At 49.1% G+C, this 19,370-nt stretch overlaps 1 protein-coding gene across 5 annotated transcripts in view; it reads left to right on the top strand.

Annotated features, from left to right (window-relative positions):
* PKNOX2 (PBX/knotted 1 homeobox 2) overlaps positions 1 to 13,912 on the top strand; it is a 267,859-nt gene extending 253,947 nt beyond the window's left edge. For 2 of the 5 annotated variants that reach the window (XM_032285050.1, XM_032285052.1), the window contains 3 exons: positions 9,493 to 9,569; positions 10,449 to 10,627; positions 11,679 to 13,545. In XM_032285050.1, the coding sequence (XP_032140941.1) occupies positions 9,493 to 9,569; positions 10,449 to 10,627; positions 11,679 to 11,905 (483 nt within the window). In that variant the 3' untranslated portion in view covers positions 11,906 to 13,545. Of the gene's footprint in view, positions 1 to 9,492; positions 9,570 to 10,448; positions 10,628 to 11,678 lie in introns of all 5 variants that reach the window. The other 3 variants (XM_032285053.1, XM_032285051.1, XM_032285049.1) reach the window with 2 other exon arrangements.
* The last annotated feature ends 5,458 nt before the right edge of the window (positions 13,913 to 19,370 follow it).

Here is a 19,370-nt window from a genome sequence, read left to right as displayed (position 1 = left end):
GATGCAGTGGCTCACACCTGTAATCATGCCAGCATTTTGGGAGGATGAGGGAGGTGTATAGCTTGAGTCTGAGAGTTCGAGACCCACCCTGGCAACATGGCGAAACCCCGTCTCTACTAAAAACACAAAAAACTAGTCAGGTGTGGCAATGTGCACCTGTGGTCCCAGCTATTCAGGGGCCTGAGGTGGAAGGACCACTTGAGCCCAGGAGGTCAAGGCTGTAGTAAGCCTTGATTATGCCACTGCCCTCCAGCCTGGACAACAGGGTAAGACCCTGTTCTTCCCACATCCCTCCCCCACAAAAAACTGAGTTTTTTATTTAAAAAAGAAGAAGAATGGGAAGAATGCCAGTGCTTGTTGGTGGTAGAAGATGAAGGTTAGAACACTTTCTAACACAGTGTTTTAAGGAGCCAAGCCCGAATGGGGTGCCAGAGGAAAAGTTTCTAGCAGTTGTTATAAGCCTATCTTTTGAGGATCTGATGAAAGCTTATTTAGATCATTGTGAACATAGTTTCAGGGCATTTGACCGTGAAGTCGGAGGGGCCAGAGGCCTAGATTCAGAACAATGACTGTATGTAGGCTGACACAGACCCCAGGGGCTTGTGAGTTGCGCAGTCATCACAGGGGCTTGTGATGTTGCGTCAGTAGGGCACAAAAAGGAGATGCTGAAGGTTCACATGCGTCAATCATGGAGTCTTCCCTGGTCTAGTTCTGACCCTGAAAGCAAGAGTGGTCTTACGCCTCTTGCTCCTGAAGTCCGTGGACACCTCCCCCTTGAATACAGGCCTTTAACCAAAGTGGCTTTTAGGATTAGCCAGGAAAACTGCTTATTTTTATAATAACTTACGGCTACGGAAAAAAACGTGATATAAGCTCCAAATAACATGTCTCCTCACAAACACCCAAGTTTCAGGTGTGAGACATGATTTCAGCACTAAGGGGGTTGATCATGTAATTGGGGAAATAAATGATACACTTAAGCCAGGGGAGGTCAACCCATGACATAATCAAGTGCTATTAAATAAGCACGGACACTTGCGGGGCTCAAGAGTGGGAAATCGATATCGGTGAGAGGGACCTGACCGTCTGTGCTGGTCAGACACATCCAGGAGAATATGCCCAGGCCCAAGAGTCAGGTTGCAAAAGGGTCTTTGACAATTGTGTACAGAGGGGGCAGGCAGGAAGGGGAGATGTTTGTTCCAGTGACTCTAACAGGAAGCATGTCATGTGAGGAACAGCTAAGGGGTCTGGGGCTGTTTTGCCTGCAGAAAAGAAGACTCAGGCAGCCTGTTTCTTTATGGCAGCATGGCATAGTGCAAGCAGCAAGGGCTTTGGAGGCAGACAGGCCTGTACTTGGTCCTAGCTCTAATTTTACTTACTGTGTGACCTGAAACAGGTTAATGAACTTCTCTGTTATTGCTTTCCTCTTTACAAAATGAAGATAGAAATGCTGCCTATGGTGGGCCTGGCACAGTGGCTTACGGCTGTAATCTCAACACTTTGGGAAGCTGAGGTGAGTGGATCATGAGGTCAGGAGTTTGAGACCAGCCTGGCCAACATGGTGAAACCTCATCTCTTCTAAAACTACAAAAATTATCCAGGAGTGGTAGCGTATGCCTAGAATCTCAGCTACTTGGGAGGCTGAGGCAGGGGAATCACTTGAACCTGGGAGGTGGAGGTTGTAGTGAGCTGAGAAGTTGCCACTGCACTCCAGCCTGAGCAACAGAGCAAGACTCTATCTCAAAAAAAAAAAGAAATGCTACCTATGGTGAACATGATTGATAATATATTAGAAAACAGTGCCTGGCAGGTGGCCATGAGTTCAACAGAAAAGCCTTCCTACCCATCAGAGCAAATGGCTACACACTGAGTGGTGGCCTTGCAGGCCAGTAGCCACAGTTTTCATGTCAGCACACATACAGAATGATAGTAAGCCCACTAGGCTGCTTATTCCTGGAGACCAGCCAGGGAGCCCTCACTGCTCCAGACCCTGCAAGCCACACCCGGGGCTGAGGACATCACTGTGTGCATACTTAGACTTTATTGGGGTATGCCGGCTGAAAAGGGCTGGTGTGAAGGGCTCCTGCCCTGCGGGAGAAGCTGGCACAGAGACCCTGAGGGCTCTGTGTAATCTCGAGATGTTGGTTAGCAGGGTTTGGTTGAAGAAGCTGGCATTTGGGCTGGGTCTTAGGAAGGATGGCTAGGATTTAGGATTGGGTAGGAAGAGAAAAAGGAGGGGTCATTTTGGATGACAAAATCACCTACTATAAGATATCATCTCATATCTTATCTCTCAAATAATCATCAATGCCACTATGATCCTTACTGGCCAAAGGGAGTGACCCCCCACTCCGAGTTGTTTTGGTGGTCAAATCTTCTTTGTCCCCCATTCTCACTCTTGAAGCTTGGGAACACGTGCGGTCCCTTACCCCAGCCATGACTGTTTCACTCCAGATGCTGCTTAGGCCTCTGTACCTTCAGGGCTTCAGTGTAAAGCTACCAGGAGGCAGGAGGTCAGGCCAGCCAGGTTCTCTGCTGCATTTCTTTTTGTCCCACAGAAACGTTAGGCCTCAGATTCCTGCCTTTGGTGTGAGAGTTTTCTCCACCCATCCTTCACTGTAGGGATCTAGAGAGAAGCTGCCCTCCAGCTCCCTAGGAGTGATGGCTGACTGTCGGAGGCATGCCCTGGTGTAGCTCTGTCCCAGGATGTGTGCCACGCTGGCAGTGAGTCCACAAGGAAGGAAGAAGATTGATGCTTCTCCATCCAAAACTGAGCCTTGTCGACAACAGGCAAGTCAGCTGCAGGGTTGGATGGAGGAGCTGAAAAACGAAGGTGTTCAGGAGATCCCTGGGCTGCATTGAGCCCCAGGATACCCCACCAGGGCCTGCAGCACTAAGAGAGTCTATCTGAAAAATGGCTGCAAGAGATTTACAACCTCACAACATTCTCCAGAGGCTTGAGACCCAGGTTAGGATGAAATGTCCCCATCATAGTACACAGGGGCTGGAGCCGGCAGAAATAAAACCCATTCGAAAAAATGAGCGTATTTGTACACTCACAGAGGGGGCTGCGGGGAGGCTCCTACCATCTGCCAGGAAACAACCTGTGGCTTCTTCAGAAACACAGCCACATGCGTCAAGCCACAGATTTATTTTATTTGTTATTTATTTAACAAACACTCACAGAGTAGGCTGACCACCGTTCTAAATAGCTTTCATACATTAACTCATTTATTGGTACTGATCAGTTTAGCTATGCACACACACACACACACACACACACACACACACACACACACACATATTCATTTAATTCTTTTTTTTTTTGAGACAGAGTTTTGCTCTTGTTGCCCGGGCTGGAGTGCAATGGTGCAATCTTGGCTCACCGTAACCCCCTGGGTTCAAATGCTTCTCCTGCTTCAGACTCCCAGGTAGCTGGGATTACAGGTACCTGCCACCACAGCTGGCTAATTGTGTATTTTTAGTAGAGACAGGGCTTCTCCATGTTGGTCAGGTTGGTCTCAAATTCCCAGCCTCAGGTGATCTGCCCACCTCAGCCTCCTAAACTGCTGGGATTACAGGATAACAACCTTGAAGCAGGTGGAATTACCTCTCTCATTTTACAGAAGAAGAAACCAAGTAATTTGCCCCAGGTCTCAAGCTGGCTAGAGACCGGACAAGGATTCAAACTGGAGCAGTCTGACTCTGGAGTCCGTGTTCTCACCTACTTCTAACAGTACTGCCTCCAAGTCTTCTTTAGCGAGATGACCAGTGTGCCTTAATGGACTTTTCAGTGCCCCTTTTTTCTCTTCCGCATCCTCCCCAAATATGCATTCAACAATAATTGAAAAAGCAGCATTATTAGTAAGTAGAGCAGCCTGCCTCTAGGTGGAGCTCCTGGGGGGTCCGATCACCGTTGCTTTCCCCACTCACCATTACACCTGCAGATGCCCACAGGAAATGATGAGAAGTACCAGTTACTCCCAAGGTCCCATGTTATTCATTCAACAGATGCATACTGATCACTTCCTTCATGCCACATGTTTTTCCTTGGCACTGGTGAGGTAGGGTTGAGAAGAAAAACATGGTCCCTTTTCTTAAAAACCTGTCAGTCTGCCCCTTGGAGTGACAAGTAACTACACCTGTAGTAGGAGGGATCACCCCTGTAGTAGGAGGGATCCTATATAGGACAAGATCTTAGGGCTCATAGAAGGGGCATCCGAAAGGGTTTCACCGAAGCAGGGATGGGTATGGGAGGAGGTTAAGAAGGACCCATCTTGCTGGCATTGTGAAGGATAGATTGACACAGAAACCAGAGGGAAATAGAATAGTTTTGAGATTTCAGGAAGATAAAGAATGGGACAGCTTTTCACGGTGGAAAATTACACAGCAATTAAAATGAACAATTATAGTTACACAGAACCACTGTGGATGAATGATTCCATTTACATCATGTTCCAAAACCTGATGTAAACTAGGCCATCATGTTTAAGGATGTAACACAGATAGTAAAACTATAAAGAAAAGCAAGAAAGTGGTTACCATAAAAGTCAGGGGATCTTTGGAGAGGTGCTTGGGAGGGGACAGAAGGGGGTTCATGGGGTGCTGGTAGTATCCTATTTTTTTTGACCTGGAGGTGGTTACATGGGTATTTGCTTTTCTTTGTACTTTTCTGAGTATTCACAGTTGGAAGGGGAGCAGGGATAAAAATTAGAGAGAAAATAAAAGAATGGAAAACCTGAACAAGGGCAATGACTCTAGAAAGAGAAGTTTCTTTGGTGACTTATGGTGCTTCTCTTTATTCTAAAAGGCTTGGTTTTTGGTTTTCTGTTTTTTTTTTTTTTTTTTTTTTTTTCCATTTTAACATCTCTGAAATCGGGTACATCCCACATGCTTTTTAGATGTGATGGAATGTGGTTGTTTCAAGGACCCCCCTATCCTGGCTGCCTCCTTCTGGGTCTCTGGCCCTCCTAGAGCAGAACCACCCCAGAGTGGTGGCTGGCAGCAGCCCATGCCCCGTTAGTTGTCAGGAGGGAGAGGAAGGGGAGAAGCGTGTGGTGGACTCCGGTGTGGCACTGCTGATGGCAGGAAACCCAGTGGAAGCTCACCCATCTGAATCAGGCTCCATGCCCCACTCCGTTGGTGACCTGGCCCACCAAGGAGTTGGTGAGGTCTGCATGGCTAGGAGGTGGAAAGGCAATTGCCAGTTGGCTGTGCGTGAAAGAAGTGGCCAGAGACTTGTGAACCAGCACCGGCTTAGCTCCTTTCTGAACCAGTCCATGGGCAGAACTCACTCTTTCAACTAAAAGATGCTTTCAGCATCAGTTTAGTCGAGAGGAGAGTTGTGTTATGGGGCTATAAAGGGGGGTATCAGAGAGAGATGGGAAAGAGTTGAGGTCAGATTTCAGAGGAACTTCCTGGTGGCAACCACAGTGCCATGAAACACCGACGTGGTGTAAATACCATAATTCCCTTCTCTAGAGTCCTTGAGTATTCAACTAGCTGATGCCTGAAAGCTTCGGTGCATCGCACAGAGTGAGTCAATGGAGCACACATGCTTACCGTGCACTACCTCATTAAATCATCCCCATGTCCAAGAGGTGGGGCACTATTTTGCTATTTCCATCTAAGGATGGAATATATAAAACAAAGAAAGGGCTGGGCATGGTGGCTCACACCTGTAATCCCAGCACTTTGGGAGGCTGAGGCGGGTGGTTCACCTGAGATCAGGAGTTCGAGAACGGCCTGGACAACATGGTGAAACCTTGTCTCTACCAAAAATACAAAAATTAGCCGGGCGTGGTGACAGGCGCTTGTAATCCCAGCTACTTGGGAGTGTGAGGCAGGAGAATTGCTTGAACCTAGGAGGTGGAGGTGGCAGTGAGCCAAGATTGTGCCACTGCACTCCAGCCTGGGCAACAGAGTGGGACTCCATCTCAAAAAAACAAAAGCAAAAATAAAAAACAAATGTCACACAGTGCTAAGGGATGGGTCAGGAGTTGATCCCGTCTCCAAAGGTCCTTTACTTCCCGGCAGCCCTGCCCTGCCGTGTGAGGTTCCAGCTGTCCCTGAGAAGGCTCTGTCATCTTCTAGTCTGTTCTTTACCTCTTTTTCTTTTTTTCCTTGCTTTTCATGAGCTGTATGTACTTCTTTTTCAAGGAAGGATTATCTACTTCCAGAGAGCTACTGTCTGGGCCCTTCCCTTCCAACTCCAGGGAGTTCCCTCCAATAATGATCAGAGCACAGCCACTGTGGCTTGATGGTTTGCCATGATCTCATTTGATTCCTCTTCTCATCTTTGGCCCCAGGCCTGGCCAGTTGTGCTAAAAGGAACGCTGACCCAATCGTGGTCTGTCCAAGGGCCAGGACTATTTTGACTCTGTCCTCAGGAATCATGTGGTCTGAGGCGTGTACAAGCTGGACTGCCCCGATGAGCACTCAGATGTGGTGCCAGGAATGTTCTGGCTGACACACCTGTTCCCAAAGCTGGGCTAAATGCTGCTACTCACCGCACGGCCTCCATCATGTGCATCCTAAGATACTGGTTCCAGGAGGGTTAGGTGGTGAGGACTTACACCAGGGGGTGGTAAGGGGCTTATATCCTCATTCATAAGAGAAGAGCCAGCCAATTTTGGGTGGCACTGCTTTTCATAGTTCCCCATTGGACTGGAGGATGTTAATCTGCATATTCATGACATCCAGTTAGAATGGGGGCCCCGGCAGCAGAAGCCTCCTTAGAGACAGCAAACATTATTCTTCCAAGGAAGGCTGGAGGATTTCCTTCTCTGGAGGTCTTTAGCAGTGGAAGCGCTTCTCATCCAACCGGCTTAAATATAAGTCCTAGTGCAAGGCTCCTGCCTGGAACACCCATCCTCTCCTCTACTAGAATGGCTTGGCCATTCTTGGAAGCTCAACTGAAATCTCCCTCCCTAAGGACTTTCTTCTCTTATCACCAAAGGGGTTCTTAGCATGGACTTCCCATTAATAGAGGGGCTTTTTCCTCCTTTTTTTCCTTCCATCTAGTCTGTGAGCTCTTAACTTCAGATCTGCTTTGCTTGCTGGCACCTGGCCAGTGGCTCTGCTCAGGAAACAAGCCTGAGCTTCTCGTGCCAGTTCACTCATCAGTTCCCTACACAATCCTTGAATGTTGGCCTCTTTGCCCTTCACTGGTCTGCACTCTGGAGATAAACAATGTCTAATAAGATGGGGTCCCTGCCTGAGAGCAGCTCATGGCCTAGTAGGGGACGCATATCTTGGCATCTGGTGCGTAAAAAGCAATCATTCAGAGGCTGCAGTGACCAGCTTTGCCTCAGGGAGTCGGGAAGGGCCTTGCAGAGGCTGTGATCTGTGGCAGGCCCTTACAGACGCTCAGAAAGGCACGTGAGGACAGGCGGAAGGATGCACGCTCCAGAGGAGGGCCAGCACGTGTGAGGACATGGAGGCATGAAAGGGCCTCGTGGGACCTGGAAAGGCCAAAAAGTTGCCATATTTTTGCTGCATTCTGTCTACAGACTGGCTGGCCATGGACAGGGAGGCTGCTTGGCTCTTTCCCACAAATAGGGATATTGGAGCCAGGCACTAGGGCTTGACCCCAGAAGGTATCAGAGCTCCCAGAGTCCCTGCCCCTCTGCCCCCTGGGACCATCGGCATTCTCTCCTCCCATCCTCCCTCTGCTCCTTCCCAATTATAATAAAATTGGCTCCTGTAATGCTGATGTGCCTTCTTTCTTGTTAGAATCTTAATATTATATGAATCACAAGTCCCAGCTGCCTTGGCAGGGTGGTCAGGGTCAGAGGTTTGAATTAAAACAACACACGGTCCTGATCACTTCATTCACGGGGTGCTGAGGCAGGGAAGAGGCTGCTCTCCTTTTCCAGCGATAATGAGAGTATCACCAAGGCCGCTGATCGCACCCTTTTCCCTTAGAAAGTCTTAAGCACCTTGCAACACCACCTGATATTAACAGTATTGGTACCTTGTATCGAGCATTTTCCAAGTATAATTTCATTTATTTGTTAGATGACTTGATGATGTGTGGTTAAGTGACATCCCTGAGATTTCACAGCTAGTCATAATAGAGCCAGATTGTAAACACCTCCCCCACCCCCGATCTCAGGGACCTTAGACAGCCCAAGCACCACTTTCTAATACCACTCCAATCAAAAGGAATGATTTTAGCCCGAGGATGCTGGATAGCTTGGTTTTCTGCCGTAAGAGCCCCCCAAACGTCCTCTAGCTTCTAACTCTGACCTATTCTGACGTTTGTCACACCTTAATTGCATGCCTACTGGGGTGCCAGGCACTGGGCTGTGGCCTCAACAAGTCATAGGGAGGCAGAGACTCAGTCATCATGTGGCCCCCCTCTCAATGGGGTCAGGACCCTCTTCCCACTGCCACCCAGAACCTTCCCATTCTTTAATGTGACCTGTTCAGCCCCCACCCCTCTGGCCAGCACCTGTTTCTTTCCTCCTTCTTAGCCTGTATAGCTTCCATAGTGCTCATCACACAAACCACAGCATCGAGTGCTTTGTTTTTGCTTTCTTTCACTCAGCAGGCATTTGTATGTCATTTGTATGTGGAAGGCACTGGGGATACATTCAGTATCCCGATGCCCTCATGCCGTACAGTCTGAGAGAGGGGGACAGAGGCATAGTCAGTGCACGGCCTGCAGCATGCGGGGGACTCAGAGAGACACATGGTCCTCTGTTTTTCTCACCTCCACTCAGTCCTGTAAAAAGTGGCATCTTAAAGCAATGGAAGGAAGACTGGACCCAAATTGGAAGACCTGAGCTGATGCTACCATCTGGGGGACACTGGAGGAGTCATTCTGTCTCTTCATCTGCAAAGTGGGAATAACAGTACCTAACCTGCCTACCTTTCAGAGTTTTAATGATGTGCTTTATTAAATAAAAGTATGATTTTCCATGAATAAAATGCATGAAGGCATTTTACAGGTTATAAAGCACTATACAAGCAGCACTTATCATTATATTTCTCTTCTGTCTCCTAGCAATGCCTAGCATAAATCTGGGCACATAGCAGATGCTCAGTAAATATCAGTTAACTTAAATTGATCCATTCGCCCCAATTACCATCTTCTATGGGCGTTTGAGGCCATTGGAAACCCTAACACTGACAATGCCTGCCCTGCCTGCTGGGGGCGGCAGTGAGGATCAAGTGAGAAGGACATGCCTTGGAAGCTATCAGTACTGAACCATCCTGGCTCTTGGGAAGCCTCCCCAGCTCCCCATTGTGGGCAGGTCGGCTGAGGGGGCTGGCCAGCCCAGGATGTGGAGTCTCAGGCATGGGGCAGCCTTCCTCCAAGCCCTAGGTCCATTCTCTGTGGGGAGCAAACGTGACACTCCCCCCGTCTGGGTTCCCACACCACTCAGGCTGCCTGGCTCAGGAGAGTGCCCATGGCATGGGCACAGTCTCTCAGGGACCCAGACCAGCATGTGCCCAGCCCTCACTAGCCTCCACCTCTCGTTTCAGCACCCCTACCCCACGGAGGACGAGAAGAGGCAGATCGCAGCCCAGACCAACCTCACCCTCCTGCAAGTAAATAACTGGTGAGTTTGCATCACTTGCATGCAGTCTCGCAGATCTAGGGGCTACTTTCTGGGCAGGGGAACATGTAGCGGGAAAAGAGACTTGAATGCCCAGATCTGCCTCAATCTCAGCCTACCTACCATGCCAGTCCCCCATTTGGGCTAGAAGCAGGAAGCAAGAATCAACACTGGCACCTGTGGCTTTATCTGCAGCTTCTCAGCGCCCTCTGCTGGGACATTGTGTCAGGCACGTACCTGGAAGCTTCTTGAGGAATAGAAAACCCACACCCACCTGAGCACCCAGCCCACCTGCACTGCAGAGACAGACAGGATTGCCTGCACCTGTAGACTGGAGGCCAGAGGTCATCTGGTCTACCCCGCCCCCATGCGAACTGAAACTAAAACATGCTGCAAAGCTGGGAGTGGGGAGAAGTAGGAAGAGTAGCCATTCTGACTCCACAGGGATCTCAACTTTCCCAGTATCTGTGCCTGGCTGGGCTGTCATGGGGAGCTCAGAGAGCAAGGTCTGGCTGGATGGAAGTAGACCCCAGAGTTGGGGGCCTTGATTCGAGCCCCCGGCCCTCTGGAGAGAAGTCAGAGGTTGGTGCCTAGACTACCACACTCTCCTCTGTTCAAGCTGGCAGGTCTTGAGCCGGGATTTCTGACCCCCCCTCCACCCCACCATGTGCTCTTGCCATACAACTTTGTGGTTACCAAGCCCCGGGAGATTTCATGAACTTCTCAGTACCCAGGGCCATTCTGCCTGCTAGGCTTTTACATCCTATATGGGAACCCCAGTCTGCTGTGTAACGGGGTCTGAAGGCAGCTTCACCCTCCCTTGCCCCACCCGAAGGCCATGCAGGCGGTGACTAACCAGGTCTCCACTTTACCCCTGGGCAGGTTCATCAATGCCCGGAGGCGCATCCTGCAACCCATGCTTGATGCCAGCAACCCAGACCCTGCCCCCAAAGCCAAGAAGATCAAGTCTCAGCACCGGCCCACCCAAAGATTCTGGCCCAACTCCATCGCTGCGGGGGTGCTGCAGCAGCAGGGCGGTGCGCCAGGGACAAACCCTGATGGTAAGAACTGGGGCTGAGTGCACCCTAGACAAGGGCAGGGGGTGCTCCTGGAGCTTCCTCAGGTCAAGCTGTGCTAAGATTCAAGGGCTATCTCCTTACCTGGGCTCTGGTCCCTGCTCTGTCATAGTGATTATCCTTCCCCAAAGCCCTAAAGAAGGGGATGTTTTTGTACATAATTTAACAGACCAGATGCACTCCCATAAAGACAAGCGGGAGTTGGTGGTCACTGAAGGCACTGACTGCTCAGTAGAGCCCCCCCGCCAGTCCGCACCCATCTGAGTTCCTTAGCACCACTCAGTATCTGCACAGCTCCCCCAGAGCCAAGGCCATCTATAAATATCAACGCAGGCAGCTGGCTCGTGAACAGAGGCCAGGAAGAGCTCTGTTTTCCCAGCCTCTCCATCACACCCTCCATATACACTTTTCTAATTGCCAGTCGCCTAGTGCACCATGAATAATTCAATGAGCCAGACATTTTATAGCTTGGCACATGAAGACAGCTCTGCATGGGGAGTGGGATGTAGGTGTGCATGTGTGCACACATATCCTCATGCACAAGTGTATGTGTGTGGTTGCACACAGGTTCCTTTGTGATGTGGCATCATCTTATGAGGTATGATGGGAAAACAAAAAAAACAGATTTAGGGGGCTAAACCAACCTGGGAGAGAATTTCAGTTCTGTCATCACTGACAGTGTCATCTTGAGCTAATGACTTGACTGTCTGAGACTCAGTTTCCTCCTCTTTATAATGGGGGATAGTAACACCGGCTTACAGAACCGTTAGAAAGTCAAAAGTGGTTAACACATAAAGAAAATGCTCAGTGAATGGTGGCTGGGAGAGCTACTTCCTGAGATGGGACAGGAAGTAGCCAATAAGTGAATGGATGGGAGACTTCACGCCAGAGCACTGTCCAGCTCAGGCTTCAGCAGCCCTAGAAATGAGGAGCGCACCGCTCTATGAGCAAGTCCATTAAACCCTGTCCAACACAGATGTGCTGGCCCTGACCAGCCACCCCTGCCTTCTCCTGACCCTTACTTTCTGTCACGCAGGTTCCATCAACCTGGACAACCTGCAGTCCCTGTCCTCAGACAATGCCACCATGGCCATGCAGCAGGCTATGATGGCTGCACATGATGACTCATTGGATGGGACAGAAGAAGAGGATGAGGATGAGATGGAAGAGGAGGAAGAGGAGGAGCTGGAGGAGGAGGTCGACGAGCTGCAGACGACGAATGTCAGCGACCTGGGCTTGGAACACAGTGACTCCCTGGAGTAGTCAGGCAGCCCAGATGGCACTGATCACCAAGCAGGAGAGGAGTGTCTGTCGCCGGGAGGCCTTCAGGGTGGGGGGGAAGGGGACATGGGCAGGCAGCACCAAGGGAGTTGGGCCCTAGCTTCCCCAAATCAGTAGCTTGAAGAAAGGCAGAGGAGACACCTGTTCCTTCCCAACCACCGAGCTTCAATGAGGATCCCAGCCCCATTTCCCCGGAACTGCAGAGGACTCTGTTTGGCTGGGCCAGTCGAGCAGCCTGTGTGGAAAGCCAGGACTGAGATCTGGACTCACCAAATCCCTAAGGACAGATGGCACCCACGGCCCCACCCACAGAAGGACTTGAGCTGTTTACAAGCCTTGCACTGGGAGGCAGATTGGTGCTGTTCACAGAGTGGGTCTTTGCCGGGGGCAGACTGAGAAGGAAAGGGAGAGGCAAATGGGGTCTGGGTTTCATCCCCAGAAGGTTCTCAGCTCCTTTGACAGACATTCAAGGGCAGGAGGGAGCCCCAAAGCATGATCAGTGGGCAGAGGAGTGGGAGGGCCTGAGGCATCACATCTTGCAAATCAGAATGGGATGGAATCCACCGGGCTCCAGCTCATCCCTCCAAGGCCCTGTCTCTGTGCACAGCAACCATGGACGTGGGAGAGAGGGATGGGAGCCACGGTGCCCTTCACTGTCTCCTGGAAACTAATTGTCAGCTGGTGGGCTCAACCTGTGGGAGGTTAAAAGGAGTCCCTTCTCCTGGGTTGACTCCAGGAGCCAAGGAGATGGCAGACCCTGGGCTGGGAGCCATATCAAGGTGACTTTGGGGCTACAGCTGTCCCTAGGTGGTCACAGAACTCAGCTCCTGTAACAACAGGACAATGGAGTTTTATCCTAGATGTTCCCTCCCTTGGTGTTCCACGCCCTCCATAGACCTCGAGAGAAGGCAGAACCAGGTTATCTGGGAATCTTTCCACCCTGCAGGTCACCACAGCCAACCCTCTGTTCCCAGGCTGGCTCCATCAGCCTCCAGCTTCCTTTCCTCATTCTGTCCTTCAGAGAAGGCAGAAGAAACATTGGAAAGCATCTAGTCCAGTGGGAATCCCGGGGTTGGAGAAGGTGCTACATCCCTCTTCCCATCAATATCCAAAATGTAGGAGAGGGCCCAGAAAATGGCACCCAAGAGCCTGCGGGGGTGCCCACCCCACCCACCCCGAGGTTCTAACCCTGCTGTCTACAGCCCTGGAGGAACTGGGGCTCCTGGAAGGAGGAGGACGCTCTCCACTGTCCGCCCTAACACATGCCCTCCCACCCACCTTCCAGACCCCCTTGGTTGGCACCCTCTCCTCCCATTCCCTCTCACCCCATGGCTGTGAATGACAGGACTGGTCACATGTGTGTTTTCCATTGGGTTTAATTTAATGAACATGCAGTTTCATTTGTAAATTGTGCATTAGCCATCTCCTTCAGTGGCAGGATGTGAGCAGCTACCTGGCTCAACTGGAGGGGACCCTCGGGGCCCTCTGGGGCTTCCCCTCCTCCATCTGGTTGGGGTAGAGCAAAAAGATGGTCACTCTTCCGAGGTCTCCCTGAAATGAATGTATTTCTCCCCCAAAAGAGCTGATATTTAATGTTTTAATAGGGATTTTTGAGAAACAAATAACCTTATTTATAATCTGGGTGATCCAATCATTTTTTACTCCCTTTTGATGCCATACATAGAGGAAAGTCTAGCTTTTTTGGCGTGAGACTTTTACAATGTGCAGTGGGATAAAATGCATTTTCTTTTCTGGTTCGTTTTTCTTGTTAACAAGCACACACACACACACACACACACACACACCCAGTTCCACCCACCACCTGGACAGGCACCCCCCAGCATGGGCACACTGGCACACAGGTGCCCACGTCTCTTCCTCCCAGCCCCTCCACCTGCCTAATGTTATGCAACCTCCTTCTGATGTATTCACCAAACCAGTACTGAATGTGGCCGAGACGTTTTCAGTAAATCTTATTACCTACCGTAACCCTGGTGCACAATTCTCTTTCTGTGGTTGCTGTGGCAATCCTTTGCTGTTTTCATGAGACCCGAGGCCAGACAGAATTTGGAGGCCTCAGTATACACCTAACTACCAGGGAAGGGGACAAGGTAGATGTGCTTCCCGTGTGAGCTCAGCTGAGCTGTCTGGGGAGGAAGAGCCAAGTTCAGCACACTCAACTCGGTGCGGCCAGTTGTAAGGCAGAGCTAGGGAGACAAGGCAAGGAAGCTCTGCACTGCCCTCTCCTGACAGCTTCCTCGACCACAGCGGAAGCTCTGAATTTGGTCCCTCTTGTCCACCATACTCCACCTCCCTCAAAGGCCTCTGCTTTCCAGTGTCCATCCTCAGCCCAAGAGGGTTTTCATGATTGAAGCTGGTGCCACCATGGCCCCACACCCAGCCCTCAGTGCCCACTGTTTCCTAATCAGCAGGTGAAAGTCCCAGGCAGCACGAGGTAGAGGCAGTCTTGGCTGCCACCTTTCACCTTGGAGCTATGTCCAGGAGCCTGCCCTTGAATCCCAGGGGTCAGCACCATAATCCCCCAGGCAAGAAAAAACTCAGGGGCAGCTGATCTCCTTACAGAAGTGAGAGGCAGGCCTTCTTGTCACCTCCAGATGAAAGGGTTCCTTCCTTAGCCACCCTTGCTGAGAGGTCTGGGGCATCTGTTTAGAAGCAGAATGTGCCTTGTTCACTTTCGGGGATGCTGGAGAGTTTGTACTTACTGCAGATCCCCCTAGGGCCAGGTGGAAGGTAGGGAAGCCGGTGGTTGGTTATACAGGCAAAAGGGGGTCTGGCCAGCTCTAGTGGCCTTCCCTGAATCACTGCCCTCAGGGAGCCCAACCTCCCTCCCCCTCGTCACACCTGGAGAGAGTTCTGCAAACTCAGCAGAAACCCCCGCTCTCTGGGCAGACCAAGAAAATCTCAAGAACTATAAGTTGATTGGAACCTCACCTCCAGAGCTGGGAAGACAAGTTTTTTAAGATAGTGGTTTCTAAGGAACACGCTGCTAAAAGATATGCTAAAAAACAAACACACAAAAAGATCCATGCCCAAATTAGCCTAAGATTAATTGCATATTGTATTTTGTTAGCAGACTTTCTTCATGCACATTATTATACTAAAGGCTCTGAAGAGTCCTGCAGGAAAGAAACCTGTTTAACTTTGTTTCAGTTGTTCCCAGATTTGTTTGCTCCACCCCCTCCTTTTATTTTACAAGTAATAACGGTTCAAGTTGTATCAATATTCCACAAAACACACTTTAGGGAACACTAGTCTAAAGAAATTGCAGAGTAACCCGTCCTATGCTCTCTCTCCTTTTTTTCAAAAGTTCTGCCATCTTTTCAACCACACTGCCAACTGAAAGTGGGTTTCTTTTTTTTTTAATTTATTTTTTAATTAATTTTTTTGAGACAGGGTTTCACTCCCATCACCCAGGCTGCGGTGCCATGGCACAGTCTCGGCTCACTGTAACTTCTACCTCCCAGGCTCAAGCGATTATCCTGCCTTGGTCTCCTGAGTAGTTGGGCTATGGTGTGCGCCACAAGGCCCAGCTAATTTTTTGTTGTTTTGTTTTGTTTTGTTTGTGTAGAGATGGAGTTTTGTCATGTTGCCCAGGCCGGTCTCCAACTCTTGAGCTCTAGCGGTCTGCCTGCCTCAGCGTCCCAAAGTGCTGGGGTTTCAGGCGCGAACCACCTGAAAACTCCTGGCCGAAAAGGGGCTTCTTAAATCACTTGAGATGTAGATAGTTGTGTTTTGAGGAGCCAACAACCTCTCTCTGTGCATGATCCAAATGCTACCCGACCCAAGGAAAAGACACGCCATAATCCTTGTGGAAATACAAGAGATGGACGATAGGGTGAGCGGTAGGGGAAGGTTTCCTTTATCCCGTAATAGAACTCCAATATCAGGGCGCTGGCAACTGCTCAGATTGACTTCTGCCCCCCACCCCTGACCCATCAGGAAAGACCTTTCAAGTTCAGAGATCCTGCTCATGGGAGTTGGTGGCCAGGGCTCAACTTCCTTACCAAGGATCCCGTCTCCTGCCTTGCATGGAGCCCCAAGGAGGGCCGTGACTGCCACACTGCAGCCGGCTCAATTCATTCAGTTCATTCCTGATGAGTTGCTCATTCTCTCAACATGCATTTAGCGAGCCCCAACTCTGTCCCAGGCACTGTTGTAAAAGAATACAGCTGTGGCTGACAAAGAAAGAGTTCTTTACTTCAGGGAGTTTACATTCCACTAGAAAAAGACTGATACTGTGCCCGGTGCAGTGGCTCACACCTGTAATCTCAACACTTTGGCTGTCCAAGGTGGGAGGATCACTGAGCCCAGGATTTTAAGACCTGTCTGGGGAAACAGCAAGAATCCCCCATCTCTATTAATTTAAAATATATATATGTAAGAAGAAAGAAAAAGATTGAGACTGAAAGAGTGCTTGTAGCATCCCTGTAATGGCTATAACTATGATCTCATCCTTAGCACAGACAGCTCAGACTTCATCATTTGGAGTTGCAAAGCAGGAAGCTCTCAGCTCCACCCTGAGGTTCAGGTTAAATACAATTTTCAGACCTGTTTTGAACCATATATTGTTTTTTAAAAATTGTTTGCCAACATTTAAGACTTAGAAGGTTAGACATATAAAAATCAGATTTCTGTCTTCTCCTGAAAAATCAGGCAATCAGGCAACTTGGGACCTAAATATTCCCATGTGGCCATGATCGAGTGTAGTTGAATTAACTGCTGCCCGCTAAGGCACATTCTCCATGTCAGTGGGACATCTGCGGCCCCTGTGGTCTCCCAAACACTGAGACTGAGGGTTCATTGCCATTTATTATTGGCTGTTACTATTTGGGAAGCTGGTCGGTTAGTTATGCTCCCCCCACACCCCTTTTATTTTCCTTTCCCTGCAATATCTAAATGGTTAAGAAGAGGAATATTTATACCCATTTCTCCATCAAGAGTAAGAAAACAAGATAGTCCAAGAGGGAGGGCCCTGCCTTTGGTGCAAAATATTGGAGAGAATGTATTTGTTTGTGGGCATAAAGATACTCCTACCTTTCACTGCAAAGTATACCTGTGTCTCATATCCAGATAGCTTTATTCATACGTTGTTTGCCTACCTTGCCCCCCCCAGGCAACAATGAGTCTTGGGGCATAAAAATCACCAGGGTTGCTAGTTGTAGATACAATGTAGGTTCCACAACCAGTGTTTGCCCCAGATAGCTAGGCAGGATGCCCAAAGACTTGGAGGAATATTGCTCTCAGGAAATAGTTTTCAATTGTCAGCCAAACGCGGTAGCTCATATGGGTAATCCCAGCACTCTGGGAGGCTGAGGCGGGTAGATCACACGAGGTCAGGAGTTTGAGTCCAGCCTGGCCAACATGGTGAAACCCTGTCTCTACTAAAAATACAAAAATTACCCAAATGTGGTGGCACACACCTATAGTTCCAGCTACTCGGGGAGGCTGGGGTATGAGAATCATTTGATCCCAGGAGGCAGAGGTTGCAGTGAGCTGAGACTGCGCCCCTGCACTCCAGCCTGGGTGACAGAGTGAGACTCTGTCTCAAAAATAAAAATTTAAAAAAATAATAATTTTCAATTGTTGTTTGAAGCTCTTTGCATTATAGCTGCTCCTTTAACTTCCTTTAGCCGGAGAGACTGCCACTCTCAAGCCAGTTATTCATTCAGTACAAATTCCCATGTGCCCACTATGTGCCTGGTGTCCTACTAGGGACAAAGGATGGAGAACTTTGCAGAGCACCGCAGACCAAGGGACCGAGCACTGAGGACTGGCACAATGTCGATTACCTCACACGGTGCATTTCCACTTGGGGACCTTATTTTCATCCCACAGACGAGGCAGGTTTTATTATACCACTTTCAAGTGTATCTTATTTTTTTTTTATTTCTCAGCCTCTCTCTGGGCCAATCTCATTTAGCCCCTTTGCAAATTAAATGCATCTCATTAAATCGAACCCATTTAGGACAATGCCCTTCAGGTGTGTGCATCTTAGTACATCTTTCATTTTAAGACAAGTGTTTGATTTATTTTTCATCTCATTACACTCTTTAAAATTATGTGCATCTCATTACACTCAACGCACTGAAACAACTTATTTCTGGTATAGACATTACACCCCGTATTAGCAGACAAGAATATGATTTTTTTCGTTTCATTACAAGCCTCACAATTTATGTACATCTCATTACAATCAGCCATTTAAGACAATTCCCTTCAGTTATGTGTATCTCATTATACCTTTTCATTTTCACGTTTTTTTCATCTTATTATTCAGAGAACCTACTACAGGTGTGTATGCCTCATATCCACCTGCTATTCCTGTGAATTTCTAGGTAGCTGTTTCCACTGATGTACGGCAAAATTTTTATTCTACCAAATTCATTTAAGGCCAGCTCTGCCCATCTGTGGGCCTCCCCTGATCCCTTTGCACAGGAAAGAAGAACACTAGGTTCCCCTGGTTGCAATTGAGATTCTTTCCTTACACACAGGGACCCTCTAAAGCAACTTCCCTCATTTGCACATTGAGGGGATTAGAGGAGCGGCACGAGGAGCCCCTTCAGTTGATAGCTGATGAAACACTACTCCTATGGATGACAGCTCAGCAGCTTCCCAGCTCCTCCTGGGAATGCAGCTGCTCTCGTTGGAAGCCACCCACCCTGCTGGAGAAGCTGACATTGACATCACTGGCCAGCTTCCAACAGCCAGTCCGCTTCACACGTCTTGCTTCCTTTTCGACTGGATAACACTGTGAATCATGTAGGAACACATTTTGGAAGGAGGTGAAATATTAAATAACTGCTCTGTTATGATGGAATCTTCCCCGCCTCCAAACCCAATGGGTGTCTTCGTCTCTCCTGCAACCCCTAACCCAGCGATTCTCAGCTGGAGTGCACTTTTGAATGGCTGAGCAAGCTTTAGTTGCAGGTGCCCAAGTTCTATCCTCCATCTACTAAATCAGAAACCCACAGGGTGGGGTACAGGTAGGTGCATTTTCAGGAGCACCCCGGAGATTCTCAACCCGATTCTACAAAAGGATCGGCAGTGACTCGCTCTGAGCAGAAAACACCTGATGCTCTCAGTATTGCTCATCTCAGCTGAATTTGTGTCTTAACAGGAATCCAAGCCTAGAGTTAGAAAACAATCATTTCTCAGTCATGAAAAGAGTACTGTGGGTCAGCAACCCCAACTCACCCATGCCACATAGGAATCCCACCCACCCAACACTAAATTGTCATCTCTTGGCCAGGCACGGTGGGTCACACCTGTAATCCCTGCAATTTGGGAAGCCGAGGCAGGAGGACCACTTGAGCCCAGGAGTTTGAGACCAGCCTAGGCAACCCCTAGTGAACCCCCATCTCTACCAAAAAAAAAAAAATACACACACACACACAAACATATATATATATATATATATATATATATA

The sequence above is a fragment of the Sapajus apella genome, unplaced genomic scaffold (genome assembly GCF_009761245.1).
Source record: "Sapajus apella isolate SASKATOON/1434 unplaced genomic scaffold, GSC_monkey_1.0 scaffold16, whole genome shotgun sequence".
In the NCBI taxonomy this organism is placed as follows: domain Eukaryota; kingdom Metazoa; phylum Chordata; class Mammalia; order Primates; family Cebidae; genus Sapajus; species Sapajus apella.
The sequence above is the reverse complement of the archived record's forward strand: the minus strand, read 5'-3'. Positions and strand labels throughout refer to the sequence as shown.